This window comes from Stigmatopora argus, chromosome 4, assembly GCF_051989625.1.
Source record: "Stigmatopora argus isolate UIUO_Sarg chromosome 4, RoL_Sarg_1.0, whole genome shotgun sequence".
NCBI lineage: Eukaryota > Metazoa > Chordata > Actinopteri > Syngnathiformes > Syngnathidae > Stigmatopora > Stigmatopora argus.
In genome coordinates, this window is record NC_135390.1 from 12938939 (window position 1) to 12959202 (window position 20264).

Here is a 20264-nt window from a genome sequence, read left to right on the forward strand (position 1 = left end):
TCCAAATCTGACCAATTCTTTCTGTAAGATACGTACTTTTTTTGACAATCAAACTGATTTGTTCAGTGCAAAGTTATTACAAAATAATATAAAAATAGCCCAAAAGTTACAACATATAGAAAATATAGTAACCTTTCCTTCGCCCCCAAATAGATTGCACCCTTGGCACTCGCCCACATTGCCCATAGCACAAACAGGCCCTTGTTATAGAGAATGTTGCACTGTACTGCACGGCCTAGAAAATCCGTGAACAAATACATTCAGAAAAAATATATATATCACTGTGCAAAGGACTAGTAAAGTATAAATAAAAGTATTCAATGAAAAAGATCTGAAAAATCTGCAAAATATCACTGAAATAGAGATGTTAATAATCTCACATTGTCATGAATATTTTCTTTCAATGCTTTTGTGCATAACTGCTATGGTGGCAGTGCGCATGCTCAGTAGCGTTTCGGAGGAGCAGACCGATGAGGAAGCTCAACTGGTCAGAACACCGGAAGATCATCACCACTAAGTGCTTCATCAATTCAGTAAGAGTCTCTGGTAATAATGTGTACTGTATTTTTATTTTGTATCCCAATGAGTCACTTATTGTGTCTAGTGTACCATTCTTCATTTTCCTACATGAATTCTGTTGGCAGCTCATTCTCTTCTGAAATTAGGTGTATTTGTAATTGGTGCACTTCCGCTTCCGGTCCAGTAGAGGGCGGTAATACACGTTGACCAGAAGAAGACCCCTCCCAAAACCCTCTCGTCTCCTAGGTTGTGACGTCACACCGCTGAGTCCTCAGTCTCCAATTTCGTGGGCTTTGTGCGCAAGCGACGTTGTGATGTTTTTGTTTGGACCATTCTGCTCAGGTAATGCTGAATAACATTTTCATGTTCATTCCTTAATATAGACTTAGACTCCAAACGCAACGAAATAAAATCGGACATCTTTGGCGAGTCACACCCGCGTTTTATCATTAAATCACCGAATATATGCTAACTACTTCCATACTAGTCAAGGAAAAGACAGCCAATCTACCTTTGTTTAGTTTCGTTGTAAGTCTGATTTCAGAAATTTTCCTAGCACGCCTTTCATGCAAAGAAAGGAATTTAAAAAATAAGTTTGATGTCACAGGAACTGCGCCTGAGCTCCCATTCCTCGTCTTTTGTGATACAAATGCATTAGCCCATTCATTCTGCCTTTGGCCATCTGCTTAGCGCACAATAAACACTAGCAGATACGCACAAGTCAGTCATTTGGTCCGAATCATAACCTTTCATATTTTGTTCTCTAAATTCACATTTTTTTATTGTTTACCTCAATTAAACCGTTAATTCCCAGGAGCGCAATTTATCCTATGCACAGAAAACGATCTAAATATACTGCAATAATAAATATTATTATATATTATTTATGTTGTTTTTATTATTATTAATTTTAAATACCATATTATTTAAAAAATAGTTTTACTATTTTGTTTCATAAAGTACTACTTAGTTTTGACCATTAGACAATGGCATGTCCTAAAACTTTATTTGGACTGGAGCACTCCAGTGCAAAGGGCTCTCTTATAATGCTTATTATTAGTCATAGTTTGGCCGTATTGGAGGCTTTAACATGCTCACATGTTTACCACATTTAATGGATCCCTAGATCTTGTTATATGTGTTCATTTTTATTTTATTTGCAGCTACACTGTTGCTGTTGTTCTTACATTGCATTCAATTTTTACTTTGAATTTCACCTTTTGTGTCCCTGATAGGCTATTCTTCCTCTGGTGTGGTGTATTTTGAAATATTACCGTGAAATTAGTTTCTAGTTAATCTCATTCCCTATTTTCTCTCTTTTTTAACATTTTTTAAAAACTGAAATATAGTTTCTTGCGTGTTCTGAATTGTTGAGATTTTAAACCTTATTAGCATTCACTAATAGTCATCTTACTTTTGTCAGATTTTGATCCCTTTCGACATCTGAAGTAGCACTATGCTTAACCCAGCTCAAGAGGAGAGTGTTGCAAACCCAGCAAAGACTTCATCCCTATTGGAGCCACTGGACAATCACAGTGGTTCTACTAAGCCAGCACCAAGTGAAGCAAGTGCACAAGAAGATGGCAACAAATCTTTCAAAGAGAACAACGGAACTCGAACTGATAAAACACTTGCAGTCACTTTGCTTGAACAAGCCGTAGGGATGGTTGAACCATCAAAAATCATTGAAGAAATGGAGGTTGATCAGGGGCCAAAGCCAAATCCACCATCAGAGCTGACACCCAATGCAACCAGAAATCCTGGGACTAAAGAACAAGAGTCAAAGAAAATGGACAGGTACTTCCCCTCCAAAAAAGCAATGACAGATCCTCTGAAGATGGATATGACCAAGCCATTGGTCATGCCACTCACATGTAAGTAACACATCACCTATGAGAAGTGGATGTACACTACAACAGAAGTTCTCGTGTGCAAATAGAAATTCCTGTCCAAGTTGAAAAGTAAATTTAGTCAAATATATTGTCTAACACTGGCTTGTTTCCTGCAGCATCAGAACTCTCTTTGCAGTGCCTGGAATGCCACATCATCTTCAGCGATTTCAAGAGTAAACGGCGCCACCTGAAGTTGAACCATCCCGCTGAGTATGAGGAGTGCATGCTGAGGAATTGTCTTTTCACTTGTTACCATTGTGACCGCCAATTCACTAACTCCGCCGAGCTCCTGGCCCATCAGAAAACCCACATTGAAAGGAAACCCTATAAGTGTCCTCTCTGCGGCCAGGCTTTTAAGAAGTTATCAGAGCTGACGCGTCACCAAAAGATTCACATTGGCCTGAATGGTTACACCTGTCCCGACTGTGGCAAAACCTGCAAAACCATGACGCTCCTGAAGTACCACACTCGCGTACACACTGGAGAGAGGCCTTACGTTTGCAAGGAATGTGGGAACCGATTCCGCATGTCTCAAGCCCTGAAGAAACATATGCAGTTCCACTTGCCTGAAAGTGAACAAAAAGAGGGCCAAGCCAAAGCGCAAAGGAAGAAAGAGCTCGGTAAGCGAATCGTTGAACACTGTAAATATGTGAAGTGTAATCATTTGTTTTTGTTTACTCTTCAGATGCCTTAAAGCCCAAGTATCCCTGCTCCATTTGCAAGGCCACTTTCAAAAGTCCCAAGACACGGCTTCATCATTTTACAAAGAAACACAGTGTATCGCTCACTTCACTTGGTAACACGCTGCAGGTTAAATCATACCCAAATGCACTGACTCCTGTGATAACGCCAATATCTATTCCCCAATCGTCGTTGCTACAGTTGGAGCCCGACGGGCCCTTAAAGAAAGTCGACAGCAATATTGACACGGAGCCGATACGCAGGCTTATCGAATCTTTGGGAAATGTCCAGAAAGTACAACAAGTTGTGATTCTGGGTCAAGTGCCTCCTTATGCTCTGCCATTGGAGGTTCAACACGTCTCTGAGCTGTCCAAACCAGCCAATCATAACATAAACATCATACCGCCCCAATTAGATTCTGTAAATTTGATGCCGGTCGAGTTAAAGACGTTGGACAAAGACTTAGATGATCCGATGTTACAAACTATCACACTGGAACCGATTACACCAGATGGACAGCTAATTAACCCGCCCTTGTCAAACTTGGACACGCATGAATTGCCAGGTGAAAGCCTCACCTTTAGTTTTGTTCCAACTGGGCTGAGCTCGGACTCTGAGGAAAGGGTGATGGATCAAACTCAACCACAACTTGGTAGCCTCGAAACAAACTCTGATGTGTTTGAACCATCGATTTTCCATAATAAAGAAACAGACCTTAAACAAGACCTTGACCAAAATATCGTACTGGAACTTACTCCTGCTCTGACACCAAGCGCTGAGCTTCAACAATTGCAAAATGCGCAACAACCAGAAAGCCCGTCGCCATCTTTGGTACCTACCACTGAACTGGAGAAAACGACTTATCAAAGTAATGTAAATGAGCCTGATATCGGCTCACCAACCCCATCGTTTGAGCCTACCGTTGAACAGAGCTTGACTTCTTTACAAAGTGAAATCCCCTTGTTGGAGCCTGATCTTGTGGACGACCCAACATCCTTACAAACAAAACATGAAGATCTTGCTTGTTCTGCTTTAGCCTCTCCGCATGCACCAACACACAATTTAGGGGAAGCCGAGGCTAACTCGCAAGAGAAGGCTCATTCGCAGACTCAAAAAGCTAGTCACGTGCACGTTGATTTATCATCCAATAGTGGAAGCTCTCAGCAGTCTCAAGATGAGCCTACAGAAGATAAAGAAGTAGATCGAAAGGAAGAAAATAACCAGGTTGACTGTATTTCTTCTAAAAATGAGGGCCCTTCGCAATCATCCATCCAGCAGGAACCACAAACATCAGAGTTACCTGTGAATGTCATGTCAGCTCAAGAGCTCGTGAAAGTACGCAAAAGGAAGCCAGCCAGAGCCTTTATTATACAAGGTTATATGCAAGAACTGATCGGGTCCATCCTCGATAAAGATTTACAAGGTGTCGCCAAGCAAGCTAAACGCAAAAGATCAAACAAATCGAATCTCGTTAACTTCAGCCCACAAAAGAAAGTGAACAATAACAAAAAACAAAAATTATCTTCTCAGCAATGCCAGCCTTCCCGAGGCAAACCTATATTTGATGGGGCAACCAAACGCTTTAAGGGTAAAATGCCATCAAAGAAGGGAAACATTTCCAGCAAAAGTAACAAAAAGAAGAAAATGGCGTCCTCCGGGAAAGTCAATAAACTACAATTGATCAACAATTCACCGGGGAAAGACAAAGTAAGCAAGAAAAAAATGAAAAAAGAGCTCATGAAAAGAGATCAACATAAAACTAAACAAAAGGCTGCAATTAAAAAGAAAATCCAGACGAAAGCAGTGCAAAAAAGTCAACCCAAAAAAACAAAGGTGAGCAATAAAGGACAGAAAGACTCAAAAAGCCCCAAAAGCAACCAAAGCAAAGTACCACCACAGTCACCCACCACACAAGTGACCCAAGACTCTCTCCTTTTGCTTAAAGGCCATAAGCAGCCCCAGTTAAAGGTTTACAAATTGGACCCTTCGAAAACATCTGGGCAAGAAACATCACCTCGGGACAACCAATGCCAGCACGGCCAAGCAAACCAGGCAAAGTCAAAAAACAAGACCACAAATAGTGCCAGCAAAGTTGCTAAGAAAAAAGGGAAGGCCAAAAAGAGCCAAAAGGCCCTCACGTTGCTGTCGCTTTTTAAGGCATCCCAGCAATCGGCGGAACCCCAGCTCGTCAAGCCAAAGACCGCTCGAAAACGCAAAGCTTCTTCAAATGTGGAGACCGAAGGAGTGATAACCTCGGCACATTCCAAGCGAGCTTTGGAGTGTAAAAACTGTGGGGAGATATTTAGTGAAGTCGCCTCCCTTCAGAAACACAAAGCAATGGTGCACATCTTGGAAAGTCCTGAGCTCACATACACCAACGGGAATGTTTTTGAAGGCGTCTCCAGGTTAGATGTCAACCATCAAGAAAGAGCTGTTCGACTCATTAATCCCACGACTGGTTGGGATGTCGAACCTGACGTAACAGTGGAGAACAGGGAAATAAATGTGTCTTTTCCCGCTTTGATTCCATCTCCTTCTTTACCGTCTTTTGACGAAGGCAGCGTTCAACGTCCTGTCCCTCCAAAACCGTTCGATTCGATGAGAATGAACATTTCGAAACTGAATCCTCTCTTCAGTAGCGCCACTCAAATGGAGGTTTCCCGAGATAAACAGCAAGAAAAATGTCTACCCGGGAGCCTCCGTTTAGAATCTGAACACCAAGCCCCTATAGAAAATGATTTTAAGGAGGACGGTATTTTTGCGGTGGACCTTGTTACCGTTGGGGAGTACAATACAAGCTTAGCAAGTTTATCTTCGCCTCAAGAAACCCTTACCCAAAGTGGGTCCGTCAAAGTTCCTCGTTCTGGTGCTGGTACGGCGGAAAAGACGAGTGATCATTCGGCCGTGAGATTTTTGCATTCGGTGTCTTGCTCCACACGGCAAATGGAATTTAAAGATGAGGAAGAAGAGATGTTAGTCCAAAAGAGAAAAGAAGCAGCAAAACATGGTCAACGACAAGGAGGAACTCCTCAAAAAGTGGACACAATAGCAAGGGAATCTTTGCCAGACTCTGTCGCAGGAACCGATTTGGAGATAGAAGAGGATTGTCAGGTCGTATATAAAAAAATAGATTATACCTCCCAAATCAATGATGAAGATGAGATCATTGCACAGACTTCCCTGGCAGATACTCATCACAAACCTCATGCGCAAGGACCCACTTCTCCTGCGACGATTATTACTCCAACACCCTCTACATTGGATGAAGCCAATGTATCTCAGGGGGACCAGGAGAATCGGCAATCTCCAGGAATCTACCTTGAGAAGATAATTGCAGGTGAACCCGTGTTGGCTAACAGGCAGTCTCAGCTAATCACCTCCCATATTAATAAAAGACAGGTAAGAAGTGAAGTACTGTAACTCTGTCTTATAGAATACACAATTACACATAAATACACTGAACAAAAACATGAATGTTTTGTTACTCAAAGCTTTTCTACATACACAAAATTCCCATTAATTAGGAATATTGTTCTGAAATGGGTCTAAATCTGGCACCTTTTTATGACTCATTTAAGGGTTTGAACTCCACTCTTGAGAGCGAGACGCAACAACTAATCAAGCTTGAGGAGAATACATCCGATGCGCGACTTGATGAAGGCTTGCCTGAAAAAGAGCAGCAACGGCAGACCAACAGAGACGTTCGGAGAATCCTGGTGAAGCGGGAGAGCCGACTTGTGCTTGACGATGCCCGGCCCATACCCGAAAGCAGACACGGCCAATTGGACGCCGAGCAAGTTATTGATCAGAACGCTGCCATACCACGTAAGTGCCGATTTCAGACTAGTCATTCAACAATGTCTGCGCCGAATCAGTGTAGGTTGTAGTGTCGATTGTGATAACCTTGCCACTAACATAAGTACAGTCATACCTCGACATACGAGTGCCCCGACATACGACCAATTTGAGATACGAGTAAAATTTCGGGGAAATATTTATCTTGAGATACAAGACAAATTTTGATATACGAGCATACAGCGGACGCGAAAGGCTGCTCATAAGAACGTGGGCTCATGGGCTCTGTCTTTCTGGTCGCAACTCCCTCGTGTAATGTCTCTACGAGCACTGGGCGGAGCGTGGCATTTTTTCAGTGTTTTTTTCCCCATTAGTCAGTGCGAATGGCGGAGCAATCGCTAATACGAGAGGAGTATATACACTTCTCGTTGGCAAGTGGTCGTGCGTTATCCTGTTGTGAGGACATTTGTGTGCATCATTTTGGGAATATTTTGAAGGGAAGACAAAAGCAAACAACCCTCCATAGGTTGCATCTGAAAGTCAGGGTGGAGGCGGGGCAAATAGAGGCAAGCCTGGAGAAGAAAGGTATCAAAATTTAAAACAAAATTAGAATTAAATTTAGTGTAAAGTTAGATTAAATTTATTTTTGAGTGTGTCTGCATCGTAATCCAAGTTCATTTAAATTTGTTATGTTACGAGCGCGTTGCCGTACAAAAAGTACCACTGTAGCTAACGGAATGATAAAACGGAGAAAGTGTCCGTGCTTGGTGCTAAAGCTTGATTGCTCACAGTCACAGACAACGAAGAGACGTCCAGTGACACCCCTACTTCCCCCGGATTAACCAACAAGCAGTGCATCTTCTACCCGGTGAAGACTGAAGAGTGGGAACTTCCTCTGGGTGGCTCTCGCATTAATCGTGGAAGACCAGAAGAATTCCCCGATGACGGACAAACACTTGATTCAACCAAAGGCCGTCAGTCATGTAAGTCATGGCTCGTTCCAGATGTCTTCACCAAATATAAAAGCTTACAGATGTCTTTAATGTTTACATAGATGAAGGCACTCAGGAAGGATACCATGATTTGAGGGGATCAGAGATGGTGGGAGTTCACGACTTGACAGATAGACAAGGTTTGTTTTTCCCTTGCTTTACCTGCACTTTTAATTATTTCCAATACCATTTAGTATAAACAAAAGCATGAGTGTGCTCAGTGCACCAATAGGCTGAAGGCTATGCGTGCATGCCCTTGACTGGCTCTTGCGTACTGCAAATGATTAATCAGGCATGTTGGAGAAAAATCATGGCTGTGAGGTTGTAAAACTGGCAGGAAGAGATTCTGATTTTTTCTGAGAAATCCAAGTCTATTATTTCCACTTGCTCAAGTACCAAGATTGATCTGTCTTTTGCAATGACTGGATAAAATAGGATTTAGATTAATCAACGGCCTTTTGATTTTTAAGACGAAGCAGAGTTTCATAATCCGCCGGACACGCGAAGCTTCCTCCTGCAGACTTCTGATGAAGAGGACACTCAAGTTTTAGAGTTGTCGCCACCTCATGTTGACGCGGAAGCAGAGGTCCTGGATTATTTTTGCAAGCACCAAGACCACTGCTCATCATCAAGTGTAACATCTCAATTGTAAGATTTTTTTTAATAACTTTTATATTAATGGAGAATCTTCTAAAAATCACAACTTTTCTTGAATTACTTATTTCTCCCTCTAAATGGACTCAGTTTGTTGCATATTTTGTTTTGTCTAGTGTTACTAACCAAGCAGCAGCAAGAGAGACCAAAGAACCCATTGAGTACTTCTCCAAATATTTTGGCTGGGACACCTGGGTGGAAATGGCCCGCTGCTCCAATCAAACGTCCAACTGCGTCACCGCGAAGGACGTAGCCCAGTTTGTTGGGATCCACATTGCAATGGGAACTTTGAAGGTTAGAGCGCCTCGTTCTTCATTCCATGACTTTCACAAGGGAATGTCAAACTTTGCTGAGCTCATTTACTTTCACCTCTTCCCCCAGTTTCCCAGTCCACGGCTCTACTGGGACAATTTGACCAAGGTACCCTTGGTTGCTGAAGCCATGCCGTTTTCCCGCTTCCTTCAGCTGTCACGTTCGTTGCGGCTCGCCCCTCCCAACGCGCGTCCGCTCAACGGTCAAATGAGACGACAACGCCGTACTGACTTTTCTCATCGTCCTAATAACAGAAGCGACCAAAGCGGATTGTCAAATGACTGCATGGACCCTTTGTGGAAGGTTGTACCACTTTTATGCCATTTTCAAAAAAGATGCCCGTCGCTTAGAAGACAAGGAGACTTTGCTGTGGATCAGTATTTGATTCCCTTGACTGGTCAGAGGCACAATAACAGATTAGCTCTGCATAGCACCACGTTGATTGGATTTGACGGTTTGCTTCACCACGTGGATCTTAAAGTCGATCTAGCCGACAAGGAAGACGCCGTCGAGAAAATGGTCCCTAAAGGCAGCACCGTGTTTCTCTGCAAGCAAGAACTCTCCACCCCCGCCATGCTGGAGCGCCTCCTCGGGGCTGGGATCCACGGGGCGGGCCGGGTGGGCGGCGCACAGGGCCAGATCGGAGACGAGTTCGTGAGCTCGGACGGCAAGCTGATGCTGCGCAAGTCGCGCCAAGGTTTTATCCTCTCCACGGCGGGAAACGGCCAGAGGAACATGGCCTCGCTCATGAGCAACTTTGAAAAAGCTCAGGCGGCGGCTCGCCTCAGCAAAGACTTGTTGAATCTTTACCCCATCCCGGTTTCCAACTCCCCAGCAGGCTGGATACTGTCGGTGCTCTGGTACCTCACCGACATGGCTTTGGTCAACTCCTGGCTCTTATACAGACAGTTTCAAACGGCTGCATCCGCAACCTTGTCTCTCCTGGACTTCAGACTGTCAGTAGCCAAAGCTTTGATTGACGCCAGCGGCTCCGACCCGCAGAACTCTGTCGTCCCGCAAAACTCCCCGGCGAAAGCTCACTCTCTAACCGACTCGCCTAATCCCGGCACGGTAGAGGAAAACCCTCTCCCCGATGCGGCCACGCGTTACGACGGTTCGGGACACTGGCCAGAGCAGCTTGGCGAGGGCGAAGGGGGCCGGTGTCGTTTCGGTGACTGTCAGAGGACTTCTCGCGTTCTATGCCTTAAATGCTGCGTCTTTCTCTGCATTTCGCGCAACCACAATTGCTTTTTGAATTTCCACAGCCAGGCAAGTCCAGGAAACCTCTAGCACCTTTCCGTCTTACCTTTATGTCACTTTTACGTATTCATTTTTGGGGCGTAACTGACAAATTAGTGTGGTCACCATGTTAATTTATAAATCAGGAAAGGTGGTACTTTATTCTGTATTTGTAGCTATTTTCCGGTAACGGTTAGTACAGTAGGTGTTTGAATACAAAAATAAATTAGAATAATTTATACCTTATTCAATATATCAAGTATTTTCTCATATTGTAGCCCTTTTTAAAATACAAGGCATCCAATAAGGTTTATCCATTTCTTTGGGGAAATGTTGTTTATTTGTACATTATTGATTTTTCTATTTTTCTACTCAAATATTTATTCTTAACTTAAGCATTAGTGCAATATAGTACATTAAATTAATACATTTAAAATGAAATAGTTAAATATTTGATTGTTGAATTCCCTATTCCATGTTATCATTTTTCTGGTTGTTTGTCCTACACAAAAATATTTCTTTTTTATTACAGATGCCACTTTCTTTTTTGCAAGTTTTATTCCTTTTTAGTTTTAAGCACTGTCATGATATCTTGCAAGCAGTTGTCATCGTTTGAGTTGTAACAGCTATCCAATAGTACTTATTTTCTCAACATTCTGCTTTACAACGATATGCACTGGTCATGTTATACTTATGGAACAATCCTTTCTTAAAAATTATAACAAAAGAGCTAATACTGGTTGTGCTTTTTCATGTGTATACAACTAGAAAATACATGACAATTTTGCACACTAGGATGTATGTACTGGAGGTTTTTTATTATGCACCTCTAGGGACAAGGTGTATTTTTAAGTAATGTGCTTTTATGCTGTCATATTTTTTGTTCTGTTTAAAATAAGATCCAACATTTGTTCATGGACATTGAATTTATTTAGATGAAGTGTAAATATGTCAAATGAAACCTTTCTTAATGCAAGATTGGCAGTCAGGCATATAAATCATGCACATTTTTGCATTGGAGAAAAGTGACTAGTGATAACTAATTTTGAACAAAAACTGTTTGTGTTATTTTGTCTTTGTTTGCTCTACATTTATTAATCCCTCTGCCTGATCTAAATATATCTACAACTAATTTGTGCCAGTTAGTAGTGTCAATGGACTCAGTTAGAGTCTTGTCCAGCAGATGGCGCAACTTATCATTTTATTTAGACCTCTTTAATGTTTTGTTGTTATTGTTTTTATTACACTTTAACATTTTTATACACAAAAATACTATATGAAGACATAAAACCACAGAATTCAAGCGAAATGTTTTTTTTACTATAAACACAAATAAACAATCAATAAATACTACTATTTAATAATAAACATATAAATATAATACATACATTATTAATAAATAAATATGTAATAAATAATGAGAATATAAAATACGCCTCATATTGCTATTTTAGTGTTTATTTTTAAACGAGATTTGACGTATTTAATAGCCATTGAATGTTTGTCACTGAACTTTTGTCACGTGACCAAATATCTCCACCGAATAATAATCACAGGGGTGAAATAATGCTTTCGTTCGTTCTCCTCCATTCAATTACAAATAAGCCTGGGTGTAAAATTCCTCGGGTACAGTGAAAATGAGTTTGTCTAAAATGTTTGTTTTTCGTTAGGTCGGGATGGCAGCCATCTTAGTTGTCCTAGCCGTTGTGGTCGCGCACCAGGAAGTGTCCTGCACTACTCTATTAGCTACTCGTTTTACTTCTCTGGGTTCAAGTCTGACAGTCCACTATATTCAAATAGCGTTGTCAGGTAACGTGCTTATTTTCCCCAATTGTCATATTGATTACGCCACTTTATTTATACCTGCTTGTTTATTGTCCTTCCACTTCCAAAAATATCGTTTTGGATGCCTACCACGGAAAAAACTTTACACAAAAAGTGTTCGATTATCTTTGAGCGGCATTCTGTGTTTTTTGCGCTACCTAGCTTAGCATAATAGCTTAGCATTACGTTCATTCGCTACTTTGTCATTTCTGTATTTTAGCACAGTTATTTGGTCAAAGTCACCAAAGAGGAGGGCTATATTGGCCAGATAATATATCAGGTGGTCTGGCGGGAGAAGAAATAATTCATATTTAATGTTTTAAAATGATGGCGCTTGAAAAGGCTTGCAACATAAAGCTAACGGCCTTGAAACGGATGGACGCGAACTGGAAGTTTGACAAAAACATCGAAAATGCATCGTTAACGTATTGCATATGTGTAGTTATAATATCGACTGTATGTTAAAATGCATGTTAAACTTACAAAGTTTCAGATGTTCTAACCGGGCAAATTTATCGTTTTCCGAATACAATTTATTTTCGGGAAAAGCATAACAAACGTTTTAGGATTCAACCACTGCACATTCTCTTGAATTGTATTTATTTCTCGTTTTCTGGGGAAAATTGGTCGCATATGCACCGCAAAGCGGTAGTAATTGCTATTTAGACAAGGAGGGAAGAAACAGCACATTCTGGAGTTTTTTTCGTGCAATTGTTATTGAGGGTTAAAATGACTGCCATTTTTTTAACCTTTTGCCTAAACCGTTTTGTACAGGATTTCGCTGTGGATTGATAATATTCCACGATGGACTCTGACATTTTAAACATCGAAGAGATTGTATTGGGACGGGCACTGCCAAATCCAGCTCCAGCACCCCCTCCTGAAAAACCGGTAGAGCCGTTCAGGGCGCCCATCTCTTTAAATGGACCTGCTGTACCCACTGCGCAACCCTGTGAGTAAAATATGAAGCTTGCATGGTGATACTATGTCAGAATGATATTTTACAAATGTTCAAACAAAGTTGAATGTTTTTCCCCGTACGTCTTAAGATAAAAAAAAATGCTTTGATCAGCAACTGAGCCTCTAAATTGTTATATTTCCCCCCAAAAATTATGCATTGAAGACATTCATTCCCCTCCCTTCCGCTCATCCTCACCATGTGGCAATAATATTAAAATACATAGTTATTCCAGAGTTCAAATTTTTACATAGCCCTTAATATATTTTAAATTGTCACATAAATTTCCATAAAGTTTATGCGAACTTTCAAAAGATGCAGAAAGACGATTCTTATGATGGGTGTGGAGGATTACTAAATATTTCGCTCCTGCTGATTTGTATAATGTCAGGCACTAATGCAATAATAATGTAAAAGCAACACAGGTACAATACCAATCTCTTTGCTGGCTCAAATTAAATATCATTTGTAAGATGGCTACTCAAATGCAATATGAACTTGGACATCATCTCCAACCTTAATGACAGTAAAATGAGAGTAAAACACATTGTGTATTTATATATATATATATTTTTTTAAAACCAAAATACTGTTTATTTGAGGTCAAAATATGAAACACTTGCGGTACTGAGTTCCTGCCGTGATGCTATGATTAAGCTTCTTTAGTTGTCATGATGCCGATGAGCAAGCGCATGTTAACTGTGGGCTATTTCTTGCCTGCCTTCAGACCAGCATGAGAATTTGCAGTGTTTCCAGTGCTTCATTACTTTCTGCAATGCCAAAGCCAAGGAAAGACACATGAAGAAGAGCCACCGGGAGGAGTACAAGCAACAACTTGCACAGGTGCTTTTGGCTAATTCAGTCAGTCACTATGTGTTGTTGTTTTATCCAACCAATCCGTCCGTGTCTTGCACGCAAATCACAGGGAAACACGCTGTTCACCTGCTACGTGTGCGACCGCACGTTTTTATCGTCGGAAGAGCTCACGCTGCACCAGCCGACACACAGCAAGGATGACAAGCCCTTCAAATGCGCACCGTGCAAGGAGAGCTTCAGAACATTCACTGAAGTGAGACCATTCTTAGTATTGTGAAAATGGATGGATAAATACTGTGCTTTCTTTTGGGTTTTTTGGCATTACAACGTTCTTCCCTTCTTTTTTTGTCTTCAGCTCACGACACACAGGAGACACGTGTGTCCGGAGAAGCTGTTGCCGTGTAAAGATTGCAGCAAAACCTTCCGGAGCGCCGCCATGCTGCGCACGCATCGTCTGGTGCACCACGCTCGGCCCGACGCCGAGACGGCCGAGCAGCCGGAGGAGCCGGCCACGAGCCACCGCTGCAAAAAATGCGGCCAGGTCTTCCCCGGCGAGACTGAGCTGACGGAACACGAGGAGAAGTACCCCGAAGGCCAGCAGTGCAACGGCGGCGAGCCGCCGGCCAAGAAGCGCGGGCGACAAGTCAAGACGGAGGAGGTGGCGGCGCCGGAGAAACGGGGAAAGCGGAAGAAGAAAGACGAGGCGGAGCCGTTTGAGGAAGAGGGGGAGGAGGCCCAAGTTGTGGAGAAACCCAAAACGGGTGGAGCCAAGCGAGGTCGCCCTCCAAAAGTCGTCAAATGCGAAATCGACGACAAAGAAAGCCCTCCAGCGGATGGCGACGAAGCGACAAAGGGGCTTAAAATCAAAGCAGAGCTGGCAGAGCCGGCGGCGCCGGCGCAGCATGCGTGCCCCGATTGCGAGCTCCTCTTCCCCAGCGCGCTTCAGCTGCGCTCGCACAAGAAAGAAAAGCACGCGGCCCGGAAAGCCCACCCGTGCTCCGAGTGCGACGAGAGCTTCGCCCGGGCAGAGCAGCTGGAGGCGCACGCGTCGCGGGCGCACGTGCTGGGCCGCTTCGCCTGCCCCACCTGCGGCAAGAGCTTCGGCCGTGAGCGCACTCTGAAGGCTCACCAGAAGAGCCACCCCGAGGAGCAGCCGGAGACCCCCAAAAGATAATGGCAACGGGCAGTTGGAGGACGCGGGCGCCGCCTTCTTTCTTTCTCGGGCTCAAGTTGATGACGTTTTGACAAATGGCGTTGTAGGGAAGTTTGGATTTCAAGCTGCAATCCTACGTGGGACGTCTCACATTTATTAGCTAAATGTTTCCTTACTGTAAACTAAACAATAGTTGGTTTGTAAAAAACATAGTTTGTTTTGATTCATTTATAAAAAAAAATCAAAAAAGAAAAGGAAAAAAAAAGTTTGAGATGTGCCGTGTGAATTTTATTCTTTTTCCGGTTAACAAAAGAATTTTCGAGAAGTGCATATTTTATGTGCTGTTAGATGCCATTTTAAATGTTTGTCCAAAATCATGTACAGCCTCTGATTCATATGTATTTTTAACGCCTAATATTTTCATCACCAATGCCTACATTTCTTTTGATAGATGTCCTGAAAATTTTGTGCTCTAGGTTCCAACGTGGACAGCCCGTCCGTGTCCACTATAATCGTCAGTTCTAACGAGCTTTCTTTTTTAGCTGGGATGAATCACAATGTCATAGACATTTTGCAAACGAGACATAAAGCTCTATCATGTGAACAGCGTCCTGCAGTAAATAATGTACATCTAAATGTCTTTGGATGGTTTCTCTCCCCCACTGCTGTGTTTGGACAGTGCAAATACAAAATAAAACAGGCTCTGGCCCACCCGAGCTTTTGAATGAGGTATTTGGACTGTCTTTTCTTTCATGCCTTGCAAACATATATACATACACATATAAAAAAATAATTGAAGTGGGTTCTCTCATGTACCCAAACAGTTTCACCCTAGGCAGTCTCCCACATTGCCCATAGTGAAAACTGACCGACTCGTGAATTATGAATGTAAATTTCATTTTGATAAACGTATCTATACACGCTCAATGGAGACATTTAAGACATGCAATACCCCTCCAGAACAATAGGTGCGCTCTTACATCCGCTGCTACTTCCTGCCTTTGTGAAGCCTGTTTGTTTTCATTGCTTCCCAACTCGGCTAAGTCACTTGATTCTCCCCGAAATTCCGCAATTGCTTCGTCAAACTTCCTGGGTGTCGTATATCCACGGACGCCTTTTTTTCCGCTTTTTGTTTTGCTTCGTTTTGCTGCTAAACAGGATTCCTAACTTTGCCCGGGAACACATTAAAGCAACGTCTCTTCCTTCCCAGGTGAGCGGCGTGCCCTATCTAAGAGGACCGCTGCCGGAATTCCAATAATGCTTTTAGCGAAACAAAAGCGGAGAAAAGGCCACATTCGAATTAACAGCCGTCTTTTTATTTGACACAGTGGTATGTATGCAAGTATTTCTAAAATAAATATATATATTTTTTTAAATAAAAAGCGAACTATTCGTGAAATTAACGATATTTTGTTGCATCCTTCAGAATGCACAATGTCCGTGCAGTACACAATAGATATTCAGCTGACAGAGTTGGGCTTTTCTGACATCCTCCAAGCTCAGGAGAGCCTCTCCGCATCATGTGATGACTCCCCGTCACCTTGTCGATCTCCTGTTTCGACCACCCCAGACCCACCTAGAGGAAGCCAGGTCATCAAAGAGCAGCCGACCTGTCCGCTCAAAGACCCACATCCCCTCGCTTCACCCGCAAGCCAGGCCGGTGTGTCACCTGCGCTCGAGCCGTCACCATGCCAACAGCTCCAAACATCACCAAGCGGACAGGAGAATGGCAGCATGGACGGCTGTCCGAAGAAACCGCCGTCGGAGAGCGACACCGAAGAAAGCGACACCGAAGACAGCGACGGGTCAGTGATCTGCCTCCAAAATGAGGAAGAGGATGATGATGAGGATCAGGAACGACTTGACAACGGTATGGCTCGCCACACAGGACTATGGAAACGTTACCTTAAAGTGCAAAATTGCTTACCGGCCATTTTTAGTATGTCTAACTGGATGTCTATTTAAATGTTCCTTTCCTACGTATGTGGGGTTAAGGGGTAATATAACGATAATGTAAACATGGGTACCTGATGCTGGTTGACCTTATGGGCTATCTACTTCAAGCGCCTGTTGACACTTGAGAGGCAATCTAAGATTTTCTTAGATATCATAAAATATTTATAATAAAAAGTTTTCTGTTTTGATCACGCTCTAAATTTCCCCACAAAATATATACAATTGTGTCAAGGCGGTAGAGCTGTGCTATAAAAACTTTTGTATTTTAATATGGTTAGTTTTGAATCCTATTATTTAATAGTGCCATGTTGGCAACACAAAAATGTGTGGTTTGGGATGCTAAGTGGTCAGTCACGGTCGCTTGGTGTTTTGTAGTCTATTACCAACTCAAACTAATACAGAAATGAAGTCATACCGTATTTTCTCGCATATAAGCCGCATTTGCAACTCCAAAAAATGATGACTGAATCAAGAGTACGGCTTATATGCGCACAAGACCTACAGCGTTACTATACTCTTTTTCACCAGTAGATCTTGGCAAATTAACGTTTGCTATGTGTAATATTTGCTTTTTTTTCTTCTGTTTTGCAGTAACAAAACAACCATTACTGGATGAATAACTAACTTCCTTACGATATTGACCCTAATAATGTGCTTTTGATTCATAAATACCATGTGCGATGATTTTTCTTAAGATTTTCCCTTCAAATTAACACATTTGCACTCCCTATTAAAACCATGAATATGGAGGTGCAAATTGTGAATCAGGGGGCAGCTTATACGCGAGAAAATACGATAAGTATAGCGAGCGGCATGAAAAGCTTTTCGGGCCTCCAACATTGCTGCTGTATACAAGCCACAAAGTAAATCATCAATTTTCTTGTCGCTCTAAAGACAAAAGGGCAACAATCTCACATCCAAACTCTCCCGGTCTTTTTTACAGAGTCGAAAAATTCCGAGGATTACGTCTGCAGTGTGTGCAGGTTGCGGCTGCCCTCTAGCTTTAAACTACAGGACCACATGAACCTGCACACGGGAGCTCGCCCGTATTCCTGCGCCGAATGCGGCAAGCGCTTCTCCCAGATCCAAAACTACCGCGCCCACCTGCGCACGCACGGCCAGGATCGGGGGGAGCGTCCGCAGTGTCGCATCTGCCTGCTGTCGTTCCCCTCCCACGATACCCTTGAGCGGCACCTTCTCGCCAATCACTTGGAAAACAAGTTCTACGAATGCGACCTGTGCAAGCGCGTGTTCACCACCCTGAAGGCCTGCGAGCATCACGTGGAGCTGCACCGAATCATGCCCGAGCTGGTCTGCGAAAAATGCGGTCGCCATTTCACCCGAGCCAAATCCCTCCGGCGCCATCAGAAGAAGGCGTGCCACCGCGTCTTCAAGTGCACGGATTGCGCCGAAACCTTCGCCACCAAGGACTTGCTCCTCAAACACAGCTTCTCCCATCTGGGCCTGTCGCCTTTCACGTGCGTGAAATGCCGCTGTCACTTCCGCCTGGCCAAGCTCTACCGCCAGCACAAGTGCGAACCCTGGCGAATCCACTGCGTGGCGTGCCTGAGAGAGTTTTCCTCCCGAAGTGATTTCCTCCAACACAAAAAAGAAACCGGCTGCTGGGGCAACTGCGATGTCAAAGGGGACGAGATCCGATGTCTGGAGTGCGGCCTCAGCTTCGACACCACCGACGAGCTCAAGGAGCACGGCGGGGCTCACCAGAGGGTCCTCAAGTGTGCAGAGTGCGGCAAAGGGTTTCGCTCCGCCTTGTTGCTTATGTCCCACATGGGCGGACATGCCGGGAACTCTCCCTGCCTCTGTCAGAGCTGTGGACTGGGTTTTCCGCATCAGCAGAACTATGAAAGCCACATGAAGACGTGTGGGAAAACACCCCAGCCCGCCAAAGCTCCGGCAAGTGTTGACCACAATTTCTTTCCATCACACACATGATTTCATGTCACACTTGACTTTCTTTCCAAAGTCATATCTGCATACCTTCGTTTTTCACCTTCTTGTTGACTTCCCAATTTTTAGAGCCAAATTTCAAACGCACCTTGCTGCTATCTCTGGTAGTATGTTTGTTATTTTTGGTATGTGAAAAAAATTAGCGGGCCCTTAGCAGAATTGTAGCTGTAACCTGTAGACATAGATTGGTGCTCGGACGTTTGGTCGACCGGACGTTTGGTCGACCGGACGTTTGGTCGACCGGACGTTTGGTCGACCGGACGTTTGGTCGACCGGACGTTTGGTCGACCGGACGTTTGGTCGACCGGACGTTTGGTCGACCGGACGTTTGGTCGACCGGACGTTTGGTCGAACGGACGTTTGGTCGAACGGACGTTTGGTCGAACGGACGTTTGGTCGAACGGACGTTTGGTAGAACGGACGTTTGGTAGAAGAGTAGTGAGTTTAAAATCTAAATATCTAATATCAAAATATCAACAGTAAACTCTCTGTCATAATTTGACAGCGAGCGAACCCGGCGACCAAACGTCTGTTCTACCAAACGTCCAGTCGACCAAGCGTCCGGTCGACCAAACGTCCGGTCGACCAAACGTCCGGTCGACCAAACGTCCGGTCGACCAAACGTCCGGTCCACCAAACGTCCGGTCACGACATAGATTGCGTGGATATAGTAGGAGCTACAGTCTAATAGCCACTGATAGATAGCTTTTTTAAATGTTTGTGCAACTGGATCGGGGTGAAAAAGCCATGTTTTTTTCTGATTTCAATGAAAGTACTTTTGGGCTCTGCCCCCAGAAATCTTGCTGCCAATGAAAGTCAGTGAGAACTATTGATGTCCCAATCCTATCCTGAGTATTGGTATCGGGGCTACGTTACGGCTTTTTTCCGAGGATCGGATTTTGTTACAGGATCTGTTCCGATCCAGTAGTAGCAAACATTTTTTTCTTTAGAAACATGGTGTAAAATAGAGCTATGACATCCAAAGAAGTGTACTGGCTTTCAATCAACTCTAGGAAATTCAAGCTTGCTTTGACAGTCTGTTCCTTGTTAATTAATTCAATACATTTCCATTTTAATTTTTAGACGACTGTAAAGAAACACCCTCCGTCAAAGAAAAGGAATATTCAGACAGTTCCCACCGCAACTGACACATCCAATCCGACACCAGCTCTCCCCGAGCCTACCATTGCGCAAAACAACGCCACTTCACCTGCCACCAACTGCAGCGTTCTACAAATCGGGACGCAGGACCCTTCCACGTCAGTTGGCGGTTGGAAACTCACCCTTGACAAAGCACCTGCACCGGGTTCTAATTTCGTTCTGTTCGTTGCCGCGAACGCAGGTACCTTGATGTTCCCGCTCTCACAGGCTGACCTGGAAATTCGAAATCCAGAAGCGCAACAATGTCAGAATCAGGATCCTCAGTGTGAACCGATGGATTTATCGGGGAAAGAATCCAATCCGGCACAGAATGGCGTTGCTCTTCCACAGGTCAAAAGTAAAAC

At 43.5% G+C, this 20264-nt stretch overlaps 3 protein-coding genes across 4 annotated transcripts in view; all 3 read left to right on the plus strand.

The window, feature by feature from the left end:
• The first annotated feature begins 358 nt into the window (after positions 1-358).
• Positions 359-11382, plus strand: znf576.1 (zinc finger protein 576, tandem duplicate 1). The gene is made up of 10 exons (XM_077599486.1): positions 359-861; positions 1943-2393; positions 2528-3031; positions 3097-6491; positions 6671-6917; positions 7679-7870; positions 7942-8019; positions 8350-8527; positions 8650-8827; positions 8915-11382. The coding sequence occupies exons 2-10, from the start codon at positions 1976-1978 to the stop codon at positions 10133-10135; spliced, it is 6411 nt and encodes a 2136-aa protein (XP_077455612.1). The 5' UTR covers positions 359-861; positions 1943-1975; the 3' UTR covers positions 10136-11382.
• Positions 11383-11694: 312 nt separating this feature from the next.
• znf576.2 (zinc finger protein 576, tandem duplicate 2) lies at positions 11695-15565 on the plus strand. The gene is made up of 5 exons (XM_077599708.1): positions 11695-11893; positions 12683-12860; positions 13594-13709; positions 13792-13935; positions 14038-15565. The coding sequence occupies exons 2-5, from the start codon at positions 12713-12715 to the stop codon at positions 14854-14856; spliced, it is 1227 nt and encodes a 408-aa protein (XP_077455834.1). The 5' UTR covers positions 11695-11893; positions 12683-12712; the 3' UTR covers positions 14857-15565.
• Positions 15566-15815: 250 nt separating this feature from the next.
• Positions 15816-20264, plus strand: part of LOC144073651 (uncharacterized) — a 5428-nt gene continuing 979 nt past the window's right edge. The window contains exons 1-5 of one of the 2 annotated variants that reach the window (XM_077599665.1): positions 15816-16165; positions 16262-16705; positions 17735-18705; positions 19843-20018; positions 20102-20264. The exon at positions 20102-20264 is cut by the window's right edge and continues 13 nt beyond it. In XM_077599665.1, the coding sequence (XP_077455791.1) occupies positions 16270-16705; positions 17735-18705; positions 19843-20018; positions 20102-20132 (1614 nt within the window). In that variant the 5' untranslated portion in view covers positions 15816-16165; positions 16262-16269 and the 3' untranslated portion in view covers positions 20133-20264. Of the gene's footprint in view, positions 16166-16261; positions 16706-17734; positions 18706-19842 lie in introns of both variants that reach the window. The other variant, XM_077599664.1, reaches the window with a different exon arrangement.

What these genes read in the sequence shown, in the direction of transcription:
- znf576.1 (XM_077599486.1), top strand. Translation starts at nt 1,976, where the DNA reads ATGCTTAACCCAGCTCAAGAGGAGAGTGTTGCAAACCCAGCAAAGACT. An exon ending in TCAGAACGCTGCCATACCAC is followed by an intron (nt 6,918 to 7,678) that starts GTAAGTGCCGAT and finishes GATTGCTCACAG; the next exon opens with TCACAGACAACGAAGAGACG. An exon ending in TCAAGTGTAACATCTCAATT is followed by an intron (nt 8,528 to 8,649) that starts GTAAGATTTTTT and finishes TGTTTTGTCTAG; the next exon opens with TGTTACTAACCAAGCAGCAG.
- znf576.2 (XM_077599708.1), top strand. Translation starts at nt 12,713, where the DNA reads ATGGACTCTGACATTTTAAACATCGAAGAGATTGTATTGGGACGGGCA. An exon ending in TGTACCCACTGCGCAACCCT is followed by an intron (nt 12,861 to 13,593) that starts GTGAGTAAAATA and finishes GCCTGCCTTCAG; the next exon opens with ACCAGCATGAGAATTTGCAG. An exon ending in GCTTCAGAACATTCACTGAA is followed by an intron (nt 13,936 to 14,037) that starts GTGAGACCATTC and finishes TTTTGTCTTCAG; the next exon opens with CTCACGACACACAGGAGACA.